The 12,749-nt window shown below is 46.1% G+C and overlaps 1 protein-coding gene across 1 annotated transcript in view; it reads right to left on the bottom strand.

The window, feature by feature from the left end:
- Positions 1 to 12,749, bottom strand: part of Znf704 (zinc finger protein 704) — a 215,207-nt gene that overhangs the window by 150,411 nt on the left and 52,047 nt on the right. Inside the window, exon 2 of the mRNA XM_031376332.1 lies at positions 9,740 to 9,975. Coding sequence (XP_031232192.1) covers positions 9,740 to 9,975 — 236 coding nt within the window. The remainder of the gene's footprint in view (positions 1 to 9,739; positions 9,976 to 12,749) is intronic.

The raw sequence follows: 12,749 nt of genomic DNA on the forward strand, positions 1-12,749 counted from the left end.
GGGGGGTGGACCCGAGAGGGAAAATATGAGCAGAGAGAGAGAGAGAGACCGAGAGACCGAGAGCAAAATGTCTGGATTATATAAGGAGGAGCCTCTGGGGGAAAGGCAGCCCAGCCCATGGGCTGGAAGGTTCAGAGTTGGGGACAGGGTATGCCAGGTAGAGATTGAGGGATGCTAGGAGAATCTGGAGGCCAGGTTTGTGTTGGTATGTAAAAAATGCACCCCGCCCCTTGTCACAGGGTATAAAAATGAAACAATACCAATAATATATATCAATAATATATAAACATATGTATGCAATACAAGTAGTACAAACTCTCCGCTATCCAGGCTGTGTGGGGAATAGAGGTAAAAGAATCCAACTATTACTATCACCTTATTATTCGAGATTTGAACTTGGGTAAGGAGGTAACAGATGCTGCATCGAACTTCTGTGAACCAGATCTGCAGATGAAGACCGCGGCCGAGCACCAGAGAGTGATAACGCTCCTAAGCGCTGTAGGACATTCCCATCTGGCATCTGCAAAAGGCCAAGGGCCCACCCTGCCCCAGTGTCCCTCATCCACTAGGCTTGCGTGGTTAAAGTTACCACCAAAGACCTTCCTCAGAAGGCTTTACTAGTTACACATTTTGGAAACAATGCCTGCCCATCTCCTGAGTTCAACCCCTCAGAATTTTGCTTCATGAGTATTCAGTTGGATCCAGAGAGAAGAGCTTAATGCTCTCCACTCGAAACTGCAATTCTCAGCAGGGGGCAAACTCGAATGTGGTAGCAATCTGTATTCAAGATGAAACGCTTATTGTAGTCAGTTATCGGAAAATAGTGGATTTAATAAGTTATATTGAAAATGAGCAGTAAGGACAGTGTGAAGCTCTTTTTAAAACACACCCACCAGTATCTACCCACTCTTCCCTCTTGCCCAAAAATTCATAAGGCAATCTGTGTCACAAAGCACAGGCTTTCTTAAGTTACAAACAAGAAAATGAAGGCCACATCAGAACCGTCACTGTTGGAAAGAGAGAGGCAAGCGTGAGCAGGAGGGCTCCTCTGCCTCACCAGCTTCCATGGCGCTGCTGGCGAGAGCACCAGTGGAGCAGAGGGCAGCCAGGCTACGTTCAAACCTCAGAGATCACCTGTGAGCATCTGTGAGCATCTGACGGGAAGGATATTTAAAATAACAAGCAGAAAGCCCGGCATTCTAGTCAGCGGGACTCTGTTCCTGTGTAAGACGAGAGCCGCGAACGGCTTCCCTTTCCAGTGTGGTTTCAGATCTCTAGTCTTTCCTGGAAGGCTGACTCTGGGTGACTAAAGACTCTTAGAAAGCACAACCGTCTCTAGCTCATTGCGATCTGCTCCTTGGCTTTAGAGTAAGAATCTCAGCACGACGGGGCAGGTGTGTGCAGATTCCACTGAGCTTTCTGGCTTCTGGGCAGTGTACAGAGGCAACAGACACTCACAGACTGGAGTTTCTGAGGCAGGAGGACAAGAGAGTACGGAGGAAGGAGTTTCTTAGAAAAGATACTTTTCTCTTTGTTGACACTGTGTCAGTGACCTAAGAGAGCCACAAATCAGAGTCTTAGTGTTTCTCCAACATGATTGAGTATGTTTATATTATTCTCATGTATGTGTTTTAAAGAAAATGTGTTTAAAAACAATTTAAAATGTCAAAGTGGCCTTTCTCAGTGGTCTCATATTAGCTACCAAGTTAGTACTACTTAGTTGGGAACCTAAGAAGTTCCCGATGTGTATGAAATATTATATACTCCACCCAGGAACTGGTGGTCTTAATTGAGACTCAGACATAAAAGACAGCAATTTTGAAGCCAGGTATTGTGGCTCACATGAATACTGGGACGCTGTGGTGGAAGGGACAGTCCAGGTTCAAGACCAGCCTGGGCTGCAGAGCAAGACTCTATCTCAAATAATAAATACGTGATAGAAGCTCACTTTATCTCATTTACTTCCAAACTTGCCACAAGAGACCATGCTTTAAGGGACACTAGAGAAAAGACACATGTCAGTACTAGAAGCCATGGCCAGACTGCACTGGGTCCCTCACTCATGGCCAGACTGCACTGGTTTCCTCACTGTACACATGGAACATGGTTTATGGATTAGGTTCCTTTCTAACGTTGAACTCAAAGGTTACCAAGACAGTCCATGCCTTTGACCCTTTTCTTCCTGAGGCAGAAGCAGAAGGATCTCTGGAGTTTGAGGCCACCGTGGTCCACATAATGAGACACTTTTTAAAAAGTATACACATACACGCACAAACAAACATGCACACATATATTTACACACTCCCTCACAGAGACAAACACAAACAACACACACTCATATTCACACACAGAGATATACACATATACACATACACTCACACATAGAGACAAACATACAATTCACACAGTCATAAAAACAGACAACACACACACATACACACATATACAAACACATACATATTCCCTTATAGAGATAGATACAGACAACACACACACTCATATTCACACACACACAACCACGAACACACACACTCCCTCACAGAGATAGACACACACACACACACACACACACACACACACACACACACACACACACACATGCAGCCACTTGTCAAATACTGAACTGTATCTTCAAAGGCTAATGAGTTTCTGAAGATGGTTTTCAGACTGGCATCCAGTAGGGCTATTTCATTTTATCCAGCAAGTTTTAAATAGATGGCTCTTAGAACTCCACAGACCAATGACCACCACTATCCTTTTGTTTCTTTACAATGGAATTAGTAGTATCTTGGTCATAGAGCTCCCTGGCCCTGAGCTTATACTTAGAAGTCAGTTATTACTCTGCATAAGCAAATTGTAACTGCTGTTCAGGTGAAGTGCAGCCGCGCCTCAGAAGGCAATGTCTGACAAAACAGAATACCACGCGCCCGTACTCCAACAACCTAGATCGGTGGTTCTCAACCTGTGGGTCGGGACCCCCTGGGGTTGAAGGCCCTTTCGCAGGGGCTGCATGTCAGACTTTCTGCACAGCAGATAGTCAAATTATGATTCATAACAGTAGCAAACTTAGTTATGAAGTAATTTACCCCAACATGAAGAACTATTAAACAGGAAGATTGAGAGCCACTGCTCTAGATGATCAAACAGTGTCTGCCCGACACTGGGGCTACAGGCTGGGGAGCTTCTGCTATTGTGTTCTGTGGCGTCACAGTTAGCAAGGACAATAAATCACTAATATTCTCCCATACACACTGGTGATGATGAGAAAGGACAAAATCTCTATTGGGCCAGGAACCTCCGTGTATTTTCCATGCACTCCTCCTACGTGTTGTCTGCCATCCCCGTGTCTTTCCACTCATTTATGAAGTAGCAACCGCGATGCCTAATCACAGCACCTGTCATTTTGTTCCTCAGTTGGTGGCTGGATTTGTGCCTGTGTCCACAGACTATCTTACATACATCTCTCACTTTAGAAGCCCCAAAGCCTGTTTGGTGGGTATTGCCCTGCTAACCTGGCCGTCTATTGTCTGATCTAGTCTCCAGCCCCCTCCATGGATCTGAAAATGAACTGGTAGTTTTTAAAAGAAAAACAAAATAAAGCCCACTCTAGTTGACTGAGCCAGAGTTCTACAGCTCACACCCCAGCGGCCTTCCTTCTGTGTTACACTGGAGCTCAGCTCTCCGTTCCTCTCATCTCAACTCTTTCCATTTCAGTCCTAATTCCTAGACACCTTCCTGCCCCAAGCAGCGCTGTCCCGACAGTCTTCCTGTCCATTCTTGCCTCCCTAACCTATTCTACACAACTAAAGTGGCCTTTGCTAAAGAATGCCTAACATTGCCCACCATAAAATCTTTTTGATTGGGCTGGAGAGATGGCTCAGCAGGTAAGAGCACTGACTGCTCTTCCGAAGGTCCTGAGTTCAAATCCCACCAACCACATGGTGGCTCATAATCACCTATAGTGAGATCTGACGCCCTCTTCTGGCGAGTCTGAAGACAGCTACATTGTACTGTGTATAATAATAAATAAATCTTTTTAAAAAATCTTTTTGCTCACTTAAAGGTATAAGTTTAAACTGTAGCACAACTAATATAACCCAATATGAGTGGTTCCTGACTCTCCAGCCTCAAGTATCCATCAACTGCTGAGGAACAAAGAAAACAGGCTACATTCATGGAACCGGAAGTTACCTCAGGTTCAAAATATAAAGCACTGCCATAGCTACGGTAGATATGAAACCTGAAAACATGGCTATTAAAGTCCTGTCTCTAGTCTAGTTATTTTTGCATTTTTTTTACAGATTTATTTATTTCATATATACGAGTACGCTGTTGTTGTCTTCCGACACCCCAGAAGAGGGCATCGGATCCCATTACAGATGGTTGTGAGCCACCATGTGATTGCTGGGAATTGAACTCACAACCTCTGGAAGAGCAGTCAGTGCTCTTAACCTCTGAGCCATCTCGCTAGCCCCTTGTTTCCTTCAACTTTCCGTAAAGATCAATGAAGCACGTACTTTCCCTTAGAGGCACCTTAAGGTACACACTTAAACATTTAAGGGCGCACACTTAGCTAATTCCTTGTTGGCACTTCACTTTGTTTGGAAGAGACCTCGTCTCACGCTCGCGATGAGAACGCCATGACTGATGAAGTTTTACGGGCATCAGTCCTTCAGAGGTCACCTGACCTCTGCACAGGCTGCTCGCCCCATTACATGCTGTTCTTATTGCAAACCATCATACCGAGCACGTTTCCCACCTACCCTCACCCACCGAAGAGTAATGACAAAGACTCAGAGGAGTTCAATTTTCAATCGAATCTAACCCTTCTTAGTCCTCCCAAAGAAACACAGCCTCTTCCTGAAGCCAGTCAGGCCACCCTGGTAAGGTCCCACAGCCAGGGGGCTCTCCTACGCTATTATCACCTTTACCCACTGCAGGTGGCTCAAAGTGCCTTCCACCTGACTCAAAAGCATGACTCCTGGGGTGCTTGCGGCCACAGCCAGCCATTACTGCTTTTGTTGATAGGAAGCCTGGTTCTCTAACACAAGAAGTCCTGCAAGCCCCCCCCCCCCCCCCGCACTAAAAATCCAGGCTGCCAAAGCTCAACCCCTGCTGCAGCCTCACAGCAGAGAACACTCGCAACTGCGTTCCAGGCAGGAGAGGCATCCGTAAGAAAAGTGCAGACTGGTCCAGGACCAGAGCTAGGACTCAAGAGCAACTACCACACTGGCCTGCATCCCAAGTACCACAAGCCGCTCCCAGCAGAGATCAGCACACGACAGAGGCCTAAGGCGGTCCTCCTCATGGGCATAAGGTGGTCCTCCTCATGGGCATAAGGCGGTCCTCCTCATGGACATAAGGCAGTCCTCCTTATGGATATATGGTAGTCCTTCTAATGGATATAAGGCAGTCCTCCTAATGGGAATAAGGCGGTCCTCCTCATGGACATAAAGCAGTCCTCCTCATGGGCATATGGTAGTCCTCCTAATGGATATAAGGCAGTCCTCCTCATGAACATAAAGCAGTCCTCCTCATGGACATAAGGCAGTCCTCCTCATGGACATATGGTAGTCCTTCTAATGGATGGATATAAGGCAGTCCTCCTAATGGGCATAAGGCGGTCCTCCTCATGAACATAAGGCAGTCCTCCTAATGGGCATAAGGCGGTCCTCCTCATGAACATAAGGCAGTCCTCCTAATAGACATAAGGCAGTCCTCCTAATAGACATAAGGCGGTCCTCCTAATGGGAATAGGCGGTCCTCCTCATGGACATATGGTGCTCCTCCTAATGGGCATAAGGCGGTCCTCCTCGTGGGCATAAGGCGGTCCTCCTCGTGGGCCGTGAGGCTGCTGGCACACTTCTTCTACCCTCTCATCCTCCTTCCTTCCCTGTCCACTTCTTCCCTGCACTGCCCCGCTCTCCTGCCTTTGCACGAGGATTTCCCCCAATGAATTGCTTGTGTGGTTAATTCTGTCTTGGCTCTTGCTTCTCAGGTGGCCAAGCTTAGCACATCCGGGGCAATTACCCTTTCTGAAACCAGCAACTTTCAAACAGACCCCCAGAAAACTGGCATTTGGTGAAAATTTGTAAAATAGACTCTCAGGTTTGAAGTTTCTTCCCTCCCCAGTCCATGCTTCTGTGGCTTCAATGGGACATTAATGACAGAAAGGCGGGCTTTTAAATAGGTCTATCAAACTGATCACTTTCCTCATAGTAAAGCCTTTCCTTCAGTTAATTCTGAAGGAATTCACCTAATTCTGATGAGAGGGCAAACCACACTAAGTAGTTTCCTGGACTTAGCTATGTATGCGTCCATCGTCCAACTGCATACAAGCTTGTGGAGGGGAGCACCTTCTCCCATTCGTGTTTTAACAAGTTCAAGGTCACTCGGAGCAAGCACTCAGCAGATGCCTGGTGATGGAGAAGGTATGAAATCAGGAAATCCAATAGTGGGTCACAGGGATCAAACGGAGCAGGATTCCCAGATCTCCCTGGAGAATACGGAAAAGCAGCTAACATACACATACAGTCTTTACTGTATGAACTATAGGAAATGAACACCAAGCTTCACAAACTATTGAAAGTAAGGAAAAGATTAAATAAGAAGTCCTGGGGGCAATTTTAACTTGCCCAGGAGCTCTGCACACTGACAGTACCAGTCTAAACCAGCCTCCTGCCTCTGTGGAGTGCCCAAAACCCAAAGTCTGGACTTAGAGTAAATTTTAGGAAATTGTGTAGATATACGTACATGTGTAGATTACACACATAGACACTTTAATTATAGGTCATATTTAATAACAGGTCTAGACTTCCTTATTCTAATACATTATGCCACGCTCCAGATTTACTCAGACACCAACGGCAGTTTATTGATGACAGCTATAATTATATTTCCTTTCAGTAAGCAGAAAGAAAAATCTTGTTCCTTCCTACCATGTGATTGAAAGTTTCCTTACAACAAAATATCAATCGACTTAGATAGTGAAAAGTTGGCATTTACTAAATAACCTAATGACTGTAAACAAACAGAAGAAAATGTTAGAAATTGGATTATTCTGCATAACTTGATTCCTTCATGACTATTTAATTAAAAAAGCAATTTGTTTCTCCCAAGTGCTAGCGTGTCTACGATGATTGCACTTTTACTGCGACAGTGAAAATGAGCGTGTTAGCGCGGAGGCCAGACAATGACACTTTAGGTAGCCCTTCTCATAGCACATTAATTCATCTAAATTATACCTTGTCAGTAGGGAATTTTCTTCTACATATTGATGGTTTCAAACCCAATTAATTTCTCTCTACTATTTAAAAGCTCACACGGATTGAGCAGTGTGTTTCTGTGTATATCTAATGATTACAAAGAATGAAATATTCTGTAGATCAGCATCAGAAAAAAAGAAAAGCAAAGATATTTCCCTTCCCTCTGTTTTCACTGTTTTTGGTGGTGAAGTTATGCTAAAGAACAGAATATACAGAGCTGAGATGTAGCTCAGTGGGTAATGTGCTTGTCTACTTTGCACAAAGCCTAGGTTCTATTACCACCATGGCATAAGCTGGGCGTGGCGGCGCATACCTATAATCTATGCATAGAAGGGAAGGTAGGATGATTAGAAGCTCAAGGTCATGTCTGATTACCCAGTGAGCTTTAGGCCAGCCTGGGTAAAACCAGACCAAAGACATAACCTGCAACAATTTATGAGAATATGAAGTAATTGCAGGACTTCTATGACATATGAAAGACTCCATAGGAATGGTATGTACAGTAGGTCCTACAGAACTCCAAGTCGGCACTGAACTCTCAGACACGCTTCTGAGAGGCCTGGGAAGCACAGCTCTTCTCAGTCCAAGTCACTAGCATGACACTTGTCCTATGAATCAGCCACACTATACATAGGAATAGATGTGCCTACCTGCTCCAGGGCACTTTAAAACATTTCACAATGAAGCCGCAGGAAAAACTTATCCTTAATAATTTAATTAGAGCGGGGCGGTGGTGGCACACGCCTTTAATCCCAGCACTTGGGAGGCAGAGGCAGGCGGATTTCTGAGTTCGAGGACAGCCTGGTCTACAGAGTGAGCTCCAGGATAGCCAAGGCTACACAGAGAAACCCTGTCTCAAAAAAAAAAACAAAAAAAAGAGAAAAAAACACTTAATTAGGTATTTGATACAAAACTCATAGAAGTGCTCAAGCGCAAATAGTGACAAATAATTGAACAGAACGAAGAGGTATATAAAATTGGCAGCTAGCGGTTAAAGGAAACAGAGGCCTATAATTGTAAAAGCCTGACAATCTGGCAGCCGGAGAGAGCAACATGGAATTTTCTGGCGAAGATAGTCCCTCTATTTAGCAGAGAAAACAATGAAAATGCTGATTTACTAAAGGTGAGCAGATGTAAGGGGTTCCCTCCTGGCCAATAGGTAATCTCCTCACGAGCTGCCAGAAACACTTGAATAAATGCAAGACTTCTCAATCAACTGCTTATAAAGTTTCACGATAATCATTGCTGGCATTAAAATGGAGTACACACAAAATAAGCAAGCCGTCATGCAGACAGAACCCCCCCCCCCGCCCCCCAGCAATTCCCTCCTCAGCTGACACACGCTCACAGACCCTCAGGAAAGCCACGACCATTGTTCTAGGCCAGAGACAGAGCGTAAACAAGGTAGGCACTGCGGCTGGGGTGGGAGGGCCGGAGAGAGACAAGCAATGACAGGTTCGGTGTGTCTACTATGCTCTGCTTCCACTCCGACATGAGAACACCCTCCAGTAGTGCTAGATAAGACTTGAAAGAAAGGGAGTGGGGACCAGGACAAGAAATTAAGGTTGGGATGTACTTGTATGAGAGAAGAATTTAAAAAATGTTGAAAGAGAATTATGTGACAAACTCTCTCCACTATGTTCTAGCATGAATCTATCATGCAAGTGTACGTGTATGTGTGTGTCACAGAGCAGATCTGTACATCAGAATACAACCTGAGTGTTGGGCCTCACTTTCTACCTTATTTGACAAGGTTTCTCTGATACACACACCAGGCAAGCTGCCCATGAACTTCTGGCAATTCTGAACTACACTGTGGGAGAGAGCGAGCATTACAGATGTGCACAGCGCTGAATCCAACTTTACACGGGTTCTCAATTGCCCTGTGGGAGAGCCAGCATTACAGATGTGCACAGTACTGCATCCAAGATTTCTGGCTTCTGAGGCTTCGAACCTAGGTCCTTATGCTTTCAGGGCAAGCACTCTATCCACTTTAACCATCTCCTTTGCCCAGATAAACCTTAAAAAGATGTGAATGACATCAACTAGACATCACTGAACACTTGTACACATTGAAGACTTTACAGGCCACTGTGTCTCAATCACTTTTTCTTATATCATTTGAATTGGTAAACACTCATCTCATAGTCCACACAGAAAGAGGCCAAGGCTAATCAGCTTCCAGTTGTAATTTGCCAACTTAGGATAGGAGCATAGCTTCCTTCGAGCACCATCAACCTTACACAGAACAGTCTGTTCTGTTCATGTTTTCACATTTACTTCTGTCAAAGATCCAGTCTTTTTTTTCTATAGCTACAACAGTTTCAACCACAGCAGCTTCAAAACTGGTTCTGCTTCACAGAAGGACTGACAGCTCTTGCTAAGTCTAGACCCTGTGACACAGACAAGACGGGGCAGGGCTGCTCTCCACCCATCTCGTCCAGCACTGGGAACCAAACACGATGTCCCCTTACCTTGCAGGAGGGACATCAATATTGGAGGAGACGACTTTCCGTTTTTGCTCAAGAAGACAAATGGACCGAGGTTCTTTTTCTTGGTCAAGGATCCGACTGGCTTTTTTGGTGTCCGCTGTTCTTACGTCTTCCTCCATGGCCAGTGGGAACAGGTGATGAGACAGCTTCTTACTGGAGTCGCGTCTGAAGTCCTCTGATTGAAATGTGAAGGTCATCTCCCGCTTAAAACTCCCCACCTGCAAAATACAACACAGGAGCTCTTAACACAGAGCCTTCGTTTCTTTCTGTAGGGCTGTGGAGAAGGGAGACGACTGGCTCCTCCTGTTCATATTCTTATTTTACTGGGAGAAATGTAACACAGAAATAAACAGTAGCATTGCAAAGCTAGTTCAAGGCCAGCCTGGTCTAGGTGGAGTGTTTCAGGACAGCCACAATTATATAGAAGGACCCTGTCTCAAAACAGTAAAAATATCACCAACTCAAGAAATGGCTTTTTTCAAGACTTGAAAACACTAGGTCTCTGTGGTTTTATATTTTAAAGCCATTAGCAAACTTAAAAGAAGACAGCTAAAAGAAGACAGCTAATATACAAAGGCAAACTATTTTTGACTATTCTGTGACCTTAGATTTAATGAAGAAGGTATAAGACAAGTATGAAGTCAAAGCTCAGTGAAGTAAATCCCATTATTCCCAATTCTGGAGACACTGGAAAAAGTGAAGAAAAATTTTACAAGGTAATTACCATTTACAAATCAACTCAGTAGCAAATTAACTTTAATCCTGAGTACAGCAAGAAGGGTCAGACTATCCAGTAACCTGGAATCTCACCACTCAACGGAGCACATTTTAAAATAACCCTGTCAGGAAGACATTTCGCAGACACACGAACCACCATGAGCTGGGGTGGTGAGGGACCACCATGAGCTGGAGTGGTTGAGGGACTGCCAGGAGCTGGAGTGGGTAAGGGACCACCAGGAGCTGGTGGGGATGAGGGACCACCAGGAGCTGGAGTAGTAGGTTGAGGGACAGCCATGTGCTGGAGTGGGTGAGGGACCTCCAGGAGCTGGTGGGGATGAGGGACCGCCAGGAGCTGGTGGGGGTGAGGGACCACCATGTGCTGGAGTGGGTGAGGGACCTCCAGAAGCTAGTGGGGGTGAGGGATTGCCATGTGCTGGAGTGGGTAAGCGACCACCAGGAGCTGGAGTAGTAGGTTGAGGGACCGCCATGTGCTGGAGTAGGTAGGGACCTCCAGGAGCTGGTGGAGGTGAGGGACCTCCAGGAGCTGGTGGGGGTGAGGGACCACCAGGAGCTGGTGGGGATGAGGAACCGCCAGGAGCTGGTGGGGGTGAGGGACCGCCAGGAGCTGGTGGGGGTGAGGGACTGCCAGGAGCTGGGGTGGTGAGGGACCGCCATGCGCTGGGATGGTGAGGAACTGCCATGCGCTGAGGTGAAGTGAGAGACCACCAGGAGCTGGAGTGGGTAAGGGACCACCAGGAGCTGGAGTAGTAGGTTGAGGGACCACCATGTGCTGGAGTGGGTGAGGGACCACCAGGAGCTGGTAGGGGTGAGGGTCCGCCAGGAGCTGGTGGGAATGCTCTAGCTCAGACCACACCAGCATCTGCCTGGCAATAAATTTATCGAAGTCCACTGCACTCTTACAATGGCATCAATCTGACTCGAAGGGGCCACAAAGGAGAACAAACAAACCAGCCATGAATTTGCCGTGCAGAGGACGCACCCAAGAACCCCTAGACCAGATTTGGAAATTGTGAGGCAAAGACGTAAGCATAAATTTAATACAGGCATCTGTTATGCATATTTTAAAACACCGTTCCAAACAGTGGCATGGTTGTGCCCTACACTGGTAAAATAGGGCTAAAATCTAGTGCCCACTGAAACCACATCTCCAAGCTTCCTCTTCTGGGCATGAAGATCAGTCTTCCGGTTCATTCACCCAGAAAGGAAGTTCTTGTGCTTCATCTGTTCAAAGGCACATTTCCCCATTATGTTTTCTCAGCCCTCGTGTTCCTGGAGATCTGCAGGCTCTAGGCTGTTTCATCCTTTGAAGCTGATATATTTATGGTCAATTAGGGGACTCATAAATACAAACCAGAAGGATTCTCTCCATGGCACCGTCTGGGAAATTGCTGTATGCTATGGCTCTGTTTAGAGCAAATATTTGACAGACAACAGCTAGAAACAATAGTAACAAAGAATGCGAGGGCAGAGAAACCAGAAGCAGCATCAATGGTGTGTGTGTGAGTGTGTGTGTGTGTGTGTGTGTGTATGCAGGAGTGCACTCGTGGGCGCATGTGCATGAGTGGCATGCTTGTGTGTATGTGTCCACATGCGTGTGACAAGGAAGGGTGGGCTAGAATCTCTTATGTACCCAGTAGTGACCACAGTGGGTAGAAAGGACAGCTGCTTCCAGAAAGGGTCCTAATTAGCGGGAGCCAGCCGTAGCCCCTCAAAAGCGTGTGCCTGTTTCTCTCGCTGAGCCTAAGTACTTCCCAAGCCTCACCGGTTCCTCACCGCTGCCATCTCTGAATGGCTAACTACAGGAAATGCTTTAACGATCACCACCGGAGTAGCCTTAAATACTCATCCAGGAAAAGCTAAGTTGTCAGAATTAATTTTTTTTTCCTTTTAGCGTATGAAAAATTGAAAGGCGGAGGAAGGTGTCGATGCTACAACTTAGCAACACAGGCAACAATCAGATCCACTGCACACCCTGATATACGGCTCACAGCAGAAACCGTGCGGGATGGGCAAGAACTGCCCTGGCAGGGCATCACTGAGCCGCCACCAGAGCACTGACTTCGTATCTGAGGATGGAGGGAGAGACACACAGGTAAAGCTGCCAAACTGAGACCTGCGAGACAGTTAAGTGTGGGGAAAGAGCCAGACAGAGCAGAGACTGTGGTTCGGAACGGTGAGGCAGATTTTTTTTTTATTAGATATTTTCTTTATTTACATGTCATATGATTTCTCCTTTCCCAGTCTCCCCTCC

The sequence above is a fragment of the Mastomys coucha genome, unplaced genomic scaffold (assembly GCF_008632895.1).
Source record: "Mastomys coucha isolate ucsf_1 unplaced genomic scaffold, UCSF_Mcou_1 pScaffold17, whole genome shotgun sequence".
In the NCBI taxonomy this organism is placed as follows: domain Eukaryota; kingdom Metazoa; phylum Chordata; class Mammalia; order Rodentia; family Muridae; genus Mastomys; species Mastomys coucha.